Raw genomic sequence first — 10,170 nt, 5'->3', positions numbered from 1 at the left:
GAAGGGAGTCCCCACCCAGCACTCACCACTTCATCTTCAGTCCAGCACTTCTCAATGAGCTTGGGAACAGGCTTTTTCACCAGGCGCTGCAGGGCTTTGCCAGCATCGTAACCGCTCTCATGTAGCTAGGACAACAACGATTTCAGTTAGTCCACAGTACCAAGTCACAGAAAGGAGGCAGGTCAGTAAAAGGCAAGCCCTACCATCATGTGCTCTGATGTAAGAATTTCGACAAGGTTGCAGAGACTCAGACCACTTCCTGGCACTGCCATCATCCCTAGCCCCAGCTCTTCTGGAGAGAATGCTATGGTCTGGGTCGGAAACTTCCCCACAGCGCGTGTGTTAGAGGATTGGTCCTTAGTGTGGTGCCACCACATGTGGTAGGAGCCTGGCAGGAGGTCGCATGTCACTGTGGCACGCCCTCAAAGAGGCCTGTGGGACAGTGGCTCCTGATCTCTTCCCTTCTCCTTCGGCTTTCTGGCTGTTGTGAGGTCAGTAGCTGTATTCACCTCAGTGCAAGTCCAAAGGCCAAGTGGCTACGGACTAACGTCTCTGAGACTGTGAGCCAAAGCGACCCTTCCACTCCTGGGTGTGGTGGCACATGCCTGTGATCCCAGCACTTGGACAGCTGAGCCAAGACAGTCACAAGTTCAAGGCCAGCCTGAGGTACACAGTGAGACCCTTTCTCAGAAAAGCAAAATAAGACAAAATCAAAACCACAAAATAACCCTTTTTTATTATTTTTATTTATCTCAGGTATTCGTTACTGTAACGCAAACGTGACTAACACAGAGAACGTCCTAATAATAACAGAAATAGCACCAAGAACCACAGAGCAAACATCTGGTGAACATGTGTCCTGGCACAGCACTCAGGGCACACCATGCACTTGCTATCTTCCCTGACTTCCTGCTGTGTCCTCTCACAGGTCAGAAACTACTGGCACCCACTTTAGAGACAAGGACACCGCCACACAGGAAGGTTTGATAAGGCTGCTCACCATCCCGCACCAGCATCTGGAAAATAAAGGCTCAGTCAGAGCCAGGAGGACACCTGCTCTTGTCCCCTCCTCCCCACACAGCCTTCCTACATACGACATCTGAGGTTCTTTCCTTTTAGCATTTAAGGTTTTTAACTGCAATAGTTCACTAAAAACATTTATAATACCTAAAACAGAAGAGTTTGAGAAGAAAATAACCCTGAAATGGAATGCTGATTTAGTAGCTCTGCATGGAAACGCTGGCCTTCAACCCCACATCTTCTCACCCTAGGCAGAGCTGCCCCACTGCCTCCCCACTGCGCTGTGGCTTCCATGGCCCTGCCCACTCCTACAGGCTGAGCCCAGTGAGCAGGTGATGAACAGAAACAGCAGGTAGAGACCTTATAAATCCTTGCTTCCCAGCTACAGCTATTCCTCCGCAATCCTTGCTAGAAACCTGCTTCTTCTTTATCCCTCTGGTCCACTAACACAAGTAGTAGTTGTGGCTGAAACTTGTAGATCTAGTGTCTCTAACATGGTCTAACACGGTCTGTAGCATACAGCAATCCTCCAGAAATACCTGCTAAACTAATTAAGAAAAGAGGATGCAGGTAAATGCCTTCGGCTATGTCCCCAGGTGGACTTGGTCTTGCTCGCCCACCAGCCCATTTGATCTCGTTCAGCCTTATGCTGACAGAAGGCCCCCTCTATTCCTCAAAACGCACAGGCAGGGCAAACACAGGTACAAGCCTTCTTTCACAGGCACAAAACGACTTAAATAAAGTACATCTCTCATACTTTGCCTAATATGTAAAATAAGTAGCCATTTGCCAAATTCTAGAGTATAATGAGAATTTTTAATAAGACAGAAGCAGGCAGAGTAAGAGGAAACAATATATGTCTAGTCAATTTTAAAAGCACACTTTTGGTGAGAATCTGAAATCAAGTCAAAATGACTAAATCATAAATTTCTAATAAAAACCTCACAGAAAAATTTAAGATTTCATAAGAAATAATAGGGGCCAGGGATTTAGCTCAGCAGCACCGCACCTGCCTGGCAAGTGTAAGGTTCTGAGTTCAATTCCTGGTATCAAAAAGAAAAAGCCAAAAAGTGATCACAGTGTATGAAGTGATTAAAAGGAAGCATGGGAAAACTACAGACTGTGACACAGGCCAGGGGGATTCAAATTCTAGCTCATATATTCACAGACAATGTCTCAGCCTCCTCAGTGCCTCAATTTCCACTTTTCTTTCTTTTTTGGAGACAGGGTCTCATTATGTAGTTCAGGCTGACCTCAAGTTCACGATCCTCCTCTTCCTCCATCAGCTTCCCAAGTGCTAGGAATACAATGTGCACCCAACTAATTTCAACATTTTAAAAAATGGGCTATTGTGAAGATTACATTAGAAAACACATTAGTGACTTCTTACCCCCGCAAAAAAAGCAGTCTCATCCTGATTTTTATCATTTTATAGCCTTTTCAAAGAGAGAAAAGCAATGGTCAAGCTGTAGATAAATCAGTTTCCCATAATTACTCATGTTACCACTGTAGTTTATGAAATTTGATTAAAACGGATACAATACACAAGAAAAATTTTAAATCTTATGTACCTGACACCAGAAAATTTTTCATAAGAACTTCAGGTCAACTCCAAAGGTCAACTGAGTGGATAAAGTGTCATCGTTGAAGACCAATGACGCTCCTGCCTCTGCGTAACCCAAGGAGAGCTTTACACTAGTGTGAAGACAGGCTGTGGGTGACCTGCTGGATGTGTGGCTGTGCTCGTCTGGTTTACTAGACAGAGTGGCTGCCCCTGCACAATGCCCGGCAGCAGAACTGCTAGTGAGGTGCTCAATGGAGGAAGAGGTGTTTCCCAGAAGAGGTGTTTCCCTAGCATTCACACTTCCTTCACAGGACAGTTCAGATCCTGTGAACTCTCCCCTGAGGAAGCTGCTACAATAGACTGGTAGGTAATATGATCTTTCTACTGCTGTGGGTTTTTTCCTTTAATCCACCAGCCTTATTAAAATATTCTTATTTCTGACTTTCCCATGATAGAAACCCAATATATACTCAGAATGCCCACACTTCCCTTCCCCACAAGGATACATTCGCAAAGTAAAAAGTGAGGAGTTATTTACCCTAAGTGATAAAGCATGTTTTGAATGAATGAGGTGGGACAGTACAGTGCTGCATGAGTACAGGTAGGGCTGACTCTGCTAAGAGGCCCAAGGAACCTTGCTGGAGGGGACATTGTCTTCACAGAACCTCACAGTTTCTACCTGCTGGGAACCTAGTCTGAGGAAACTCTGAAGAGAAGCTTTAATCATTAAGAACTGCAGGAGCCTCCCCTTATCCATAGGGGGACACTTTGCGAGACCCCAGTGTGCCCACAGCAGGTAAAGAGGGAACCCTATAAACCAAAAGCGTTTTCTATACATCTGGGCCTGTGATTACATTATAAACAGGGCACACAATTTCTCTAGTAAGTTATTTAAAATCTGTGAATTATTTCTGGAATTTTTCACTCAGTATTTCTGGACCACAGTTAACTGTGAGTAATGAAACAGTGGAAAGTGAAACAGTGGGTAAGGGCAGGAGGGGGGCAGGCAGCAGCTAGCTGTACTTTTGTTTTTCCACTAAAAGTATTTTCTGAACATCCCGAAGTTGCAATGGCCTACCCAGCATCCCAAAGAAGGCTGCCTTCAGAGCATGCTGCGAAGTGGCTGGCTGCCGGACATCTTCTCACCACCCACACAGACTCACCCATGCCAGGCACTCCTGAGGCGCTGGACAGACACAGAGATCACAGGCACCAGAAATGTGCAGTTAGGAGTGGCGAGCCCCCTGGAATCAATGTGAAGTACCACACCAGGGTGTCATCTGATCTAAACAGCACAGCCAAACTTTAGGGCCCAAAAAGGAAGGGTTCTATCTTTTTTGTTCCTTACATCATTAGCAAATAAGCCCTTCCTAGAGTTTTTCTGGATGATTATGATTTTTCTCTGTTTAGATGAGGCCAAAGTAACATGTGAAGAAGATCTAAAGTGAACATTTCCACTATATGGCTTGTATAAATGAGAGTTGGAAAGTTTACCAAAACATTAGGCATCTTAAAATCTCTATAAAGTGTCATTAGAAACATTCTCTTCCAACACAGCATCAAGCACTGGGAAGGATTTAAACAAAAACATTATTTGGGTTTCAAATTTTAAACGCCTCCTCCAGACCACAAAGATAAATCTGTAGAGATAGAACATTCAATGCAGGTTTCCTAATAGTGCTAAGGTAAAAGGTCCTTGACTACGCATAAGATTTTTCCCCATTTCCCTAGAAAGGCTGCTGGAAGAGACTGCAATGAAGACAGGGAAATGCTTTCAGCTATCTTAAAGCGTCACTATGTAGCCACAGAAAAGCAATTAAAGCAAGATGGTTAAACCTTTCTGTCCATTTCGCAGCTGCATTAGGGTAGAATTTGGGGTTGAATGCAATTCAGATACGGAGTGTACAGAACCATACATGGTGGCATTACTGAAAAAAGAAAAGTAAAAAGTAGGGATCAAGATGTAGCATCTTGACTTGAGCAGCTTCCAATTTTTTTTGGTACCGGGGATCGAACTCAGGACCTTGCTCATGAGGCAGGTGGTGGCACCACTGAGCTAAATCCCCGGCCTGAAGCTTCCAATTTTTGAAAGCAACTGATGGCAGAAGAACAAAGATCTTACACTGATATCTGCACTGCCTGGACCACTACCGAAGCAGGATTCATTTAGAGGAAACTACTTTGAAATTCATCACCATGGGTGAGCAGTGGTTTGGTTTTTAATCCAATCACAGAAAGACTTGTAAATCTATCTAACTCTTTGCACATCACTAAGGCCCAAGACTACACTTCGACAAGTAAAACCTGTCTTCCTTAAACAGAAGGTCAACACTTGGGTTTAGGGTGGAGGAGTCTGATGACAGAATGGAGATTCTTCGCCAACCCACTATGCTAAAACGTGGCTCCATCACAGACTATCTGCTTCGCTGTTCTCCAGCTGTCTGCTCTGTGTCCCTGGGCCTGCCCCACAGACTTCCATCTGGGCTTTGCTCCTTGTGAAAGTGGACATGTGAACTCTTCCCATCAGGGTTCAGACCTTTCCCACCACACCTTCCGCCTAGAGGGCCCAGGGCCACAAGGTACACCAGGAATAGCTTGGCCTCAGAGGCCTTCCACTCACTCAAAAGGGAGGTCCTGTGCATCTCTTGGCAGTGACTGGGCTGGCACAGCGCTTTAGAAACAGCACCGGCGTGTGCATAGGAGGGGATTTTGGTGAAAAGAACAACAGCAACTGCTAAACCATGCCACAAATTGTCACTGCCAAAGACACTGTGCACACACAAGTGGACACATCTGCCACCCGCACAAAAGGCTCTCAAAGACTTCAATGCCTTCTACCACCTTGCAAAAATGCCCCAAGGGCTGAGGTAGGGGATGGACTCTTGTTACCAGGGCTGTCTCAAATCCGTCAAGTGGAGGTGTTCATCTGTCAAATGGGTAGACCACTAGCAACCCTCTGCTGTGTCCTGAAACAATGAAAATACGGCAGGAGGCACGACATGGCAAGATGCCATATGATACAAAACAGCCACAAACTGTACACTCTACAGCCGTATCAACGCAGGGAGCAACAATTTAGATACATGGTCCTTTCCTATGGTTGTTCCAACAAACAGGAATTCACTACACATCAGAAAAGTCTCCTTGTGGGCCCTGATCTCTCCCCAGATTAGCAGTAAGGAAGAACTATGCTACAAAAGAAAACCACATTTCTGCATAATTGCCCAAGTTAAATCTGCTACTCTTTCAGGCTGACAAATCACTCCTTGCTCATTACTTTCTATAATTTAATATATATAAGTGCTTTACTGGCAAGCTTCTCAAAAGAATAAATAATACTTAATGACTGGCTACAGTTTAATTAACTCATGATTGAACTTTGCATGGATTGCCATAAACATTAAATTATAACCTTCCTTAAAGCTGCCACAGATAGAAATCTTGTTTCAAGCTTTAACCGTCTTGCCTAAACAATTCGGAAATTTCAGCAAATCTTTATGTTGGAGGGAGGTGAGAGGATCCACTGTAATGCCTGGTTATAAAGTACATTTTTTTTTTATAATGCAAGGACAAGGTCTTAATTTAAATAAGATTGGAAATGTGCACATGTCCCAGCACCTCATTTATATTACAGCAGTCATGAAACATCCCGGCTCGCAGGCAGTCCCATTAGCATAAACTCTGCTCTGTACCACAAGGTTTCAGGTTTCTACTCAGGCTCCTCATCTTTGCTGCCATTTTCTGTCTGCGTGATGATGCAAATAAATTTTCCTTTTGGCATGGCTCAGCTGTCAGGCACCTCTGTTCTGTAATGAACCCATGAATTACATCTCCCTTCTCTGACATCTTTGGTCTCACACATCAAAATATTGTTCTTCAATTGTAATTTATAACTTAATTTAAATGTCCCTTTTCCTGTGACCTTTTTAGATCAAATGGCACCGAATCTGGCAGTTTCTACTACACCAAACCATCCTTTTACAATTATAGCCATTATAATAACTGGAGAATAACCTATCAGAGCTGAGACTGCTTTCAGGCTGAATATTAAGTAAATATACTCCATTAACAATAATTTGAGCCAGGTGTGGTGGCGCACGCCTGTAATCCCAGCACTCGGGAGGCTGAGACAGGAGGATCACCGTGAGTTCGAGACCAGCCTGGGCTACATAGTGAGTTCCAGTTCAGTCTCAACTACATAGTGAGACCCTGTCTCAAAAAAAAAAAAAAAAACCAAAAAAAGAAGAAAAGAATAATTTGAGATTTCAACCCTCTGCTACGCAAAATATGTTGTTTATACATGCCAAGAAATTGCCACAAAAACCTAGAAAAGAAAAAAGGTACAATTTGGGATGGCTCTTATAATTCTTCACATACGGTATTTTTAATTATTTCAACTATTAAAGTAAGTGAAAAAGATCCCATCAAAATCTGTCAAAGACATGGGCTGAGGATTGCCTGTCTGGCAAGCACGAGGTCCTGAATTTGATACCTGGTACTGGGGTGGGGGTGTCAAAGACAAAATCTTTATAAAAACTTGTCTTAAATTATAAATAGCAGCTGGGGACTTAGCTCAGTGGTTCCGCTGCCTGCCTTGCAAGTGCAAGGACCTGAGTTAGATCCCCAGTACCTTAAAAAAAATCAAAAAAAAAAAAAAAAAAAAAAAAAAAAAAAAAAAGCACCGAGATCGAAATTTTAAGTAGCAGATGTCACTATATTTTCATTCATATAACCATTATCAATGACCTAGTATTGAGTACAAAATAAGATGGGTGTGTATATACCAAGAAACTAGAATGCTAGAATACAATAAAGAGCTAGAGTACAGGCACAATATTTGTTTGGCAAATGTTACACCAAATAATGCTATTTAGGCCCGAGGAAGGCTTAGTTTGTCTGAATATTCTGATGGGGACACACTTAAGACACAATAGGTGTGAAGTGCAGGGCTGAAGGGAATGAATTAGTCATTGAACCAGTCTCCCCCCAACCTCCCTCCCTCTGCCACTTTCGAAACAACAACGACAAGGTTGTAGGAATTGATGCCAGTCTGGCAGTCACACAGAAGAGGTGTGTGTACATGCGTGCATGCGTTCCAGTTGCTGAGCAGTGCAGTGTGCATGGTTTCACCGCACTGCACTTTGGGCACTAACCTGTGGCCTGAGAACTACAGGGGGTAAACAGACCCCAGGGGTTCAGTGCCTTACTTCAAGCCACACCCCTAGCAGGCAGCAGGTATAAGGACTCAGATGAACCCCTATTCTGGGGCCAAGTCAGAGACACAGTCCTCACCCCAGTGTCCACCTGGGGGCACCTATGGACAGTCCACCTAGTGGGAAGCATGGGCCCAGTCCCTGTGTCGCTGGCAAGGACATGGCAAGTACATTTGCTGTTCTTAGCCTGGGTATTGGAGCTGAGTCTGGGTAGAGGCAAGAGGGAACTGGTGGCTCAGAGAAGAGGAAAGACGCCTGTAACAAAAACAAAATAAACGCTATCACACAAAACACACAAAGTGCCAACGAACTGACAGGGATGACGTTTCACCTGGAACACTCAAGATGTTTCAGAGTGGGTTTTGAAAATCAATACTCAGTGTAATATGACAATATTTAATGAACAGCAACAACCAAATCAAACACACTATTTTGAAGCAAGTGAAAATAAGCGGTAATATATCCAGACAACATCTCATTTTTAACTGAACTTTCCTAGGCTGATGCAGCACTGGCATTAGTTCTCATTCCTAACCTTTCCCATCCTGTCTAGAAAGTAGCAGTGGGGTTTGTGAGAAGGTATACTAGACCCACAGGAAGTAGTCTCATCCAGCAAAGCAGTTAGAAAGTAAAAACCAAACACGTCAACTGAGGCCAGGGAAGCTACTCAGAAAACACAGACGATACAAACTCTGAAAACTGAGGCCATTTCTGACAACAGGGCTATTCTGAGGTCTACCTGTCACCATCTGTACACCAATACCCACACCGAGAAAAGCCTGGTACCAAAGCACAGCCTCTGCAAATAGAGCACCTGGCCCTGGCAAATCAGTGCTCACTAGACCTCAGTTTTATCCATAGCAGAAAGGGAGAAAAGAGAGCCAATTTGGGACAACAGTTAGGATGACACACAATTGACAGTAATCACTGGTATTGGGAAATGATTAATTCAGGACAGCTAACTAAAAAGGGAAGGGACTGGATAGGTTATAGGTTAGAAGCACAGGGAGAACAGCAGAGGCCCAAGAGCTCAGACAGAGACTTTTACTTGACAGGGAGCAGAGCGACTATAACAGCCAGGAGACAGGGAACGACATTGGGAACTGTTAAATGAGCTCACACGGTTTAACCCCATCCCTGTCCCACGACAGCCGAGGAAGGAGAACAAGCTGTACAGCACATGAAGCAAAATTTTATAATAGAGAAGAGAGGAAAGAGGACACTAAGGTGAGACACAAGAAGTTAGTAATTAGTTGGGAACTTAAGAGAAACTCTTTTGGGGGTCTTGTTTTGTTTTTGCAGCACTGAGGATTGAACCCAAGACCTTTGCCCTGAGCTACACTCCCAGCATCCCCTCCCTTCTCTCTTATTTGAAAATTTAAGACAGCATCTTGCTATGTTGCCCAGACTGGACTCAAACATGCATTCCTCCTGCCTAGATCTCCCACAATGCTATTGGCCATATGCTGCCAACACCTGGTTCTAGAGAAACTTCGGAATCCAAGAAAACCAGAAACTCAGGGGCATTCACAAGCCATGCTAAGACTCAGTACATTTCTTTAGCCATAACAGGAAGGGTCCAAAATAAAGATTGTTAACTAAGTCAAATTATTACAGGATATTCTAAAATTATGGAAAAAAATGGCAATAATAATTACCTAAAAACCCTTCCAATTATCACCACTGACTTAGGCCAAACTGGCCAGAGCCCACACTTAACACCAAATGTACCTCCCTGCTGTACTCACCCAGGTTCAAGCTGCCTTCCTGACTTTCAAGTCCCTGTGAGAGCTTCGTTCATGCTCTGGTCTTCACCTGAAAGCGTGGCTGATTAATCACTTACACAGGGAACCTGCACAGTGTCACTGCTGGAAACACAACCTTCACTCCAGCGCAGGGTGGGTAGGTGCACAGAACAAAGGCCAGAAGGAGCAGCTCAGAGGCCACTCAAAGTACACAGCAGTGACCTGTGATGACAAACTCTCGCCACAAGGAGGCCTCTGGCACCCAGGAGCCCACATTGTTGATACCGCTTCTCTGAATAATAATCACTTGTCATCTGAGCAAGACCTACATCTGGCTACAGGTGCGAATGGTTCATTCAGGGCCACGTAGACACTGAGACACATTTTCACTTACTCCTAGCATCCTCCCAGCCTTGAAAACAGAGAAGAAAAAAAAAAAGTTGCAAGAAATAGCAGAAGACTAAAAGGTGACAGAAAAATCACACCCATCTCCTGCAGGTACTTTGGACCTATTCATGAATGCTTAATTGGTCTACAGAATGTATGGGAGGACTGGGGATTTAACTCACTCAGTGATTCCTCTGCCTGCCTCGCAAGCTCAAGGTCCTGAGTCCCATCCCCGGTACAA

The 10,170-nt window shown here is 44.2% G+C and overlaps 1 protein-coding gene across 1 annotated transcript in view; it reads right to left on the bottom strand.

The window, feature by feature from the left end:
- Rere (arginine-glutamic acid dipeptide repeats) overlaps positions 1 to 10,170 on the bottom strand; it is a 268,548-nt gene that overhangs the window by 84,685 nt on the left and 173,693 nt on the right. Inside the window, exon 11 of the mRNA XM_019206904.1 lies at positions 27 to 125. Coding sequence (XP_019062449.1) covers positions 27 to 125 — 99 coding nt within the window. The remainder of the gene's footprint in view (positions 1 to 26; positions 126 to 10,170) is intronic.

Source organism: Fukomys damarensis, unplaced genomic scaffold (assembly GCF_012274545.1).
Source record: "Fukomys damarensis isolate Sample0158 unplaced genomic scaffold, DMR_v1.0_HiC HiC_scaffold_23, whole genome shotgun sequence".
In the NCBI taxonomy this organism is placed as follows: Eukaryota; Metazoa; Chordata; class Mammalia; order Rodentia; family Bathyergidae; genus Fukomys; species Fukomys damarensis.
Note: the sequence above shows the minus strand (reverse complement) of the source record. Positions and strands in the feature narration are given on the sequence as shown.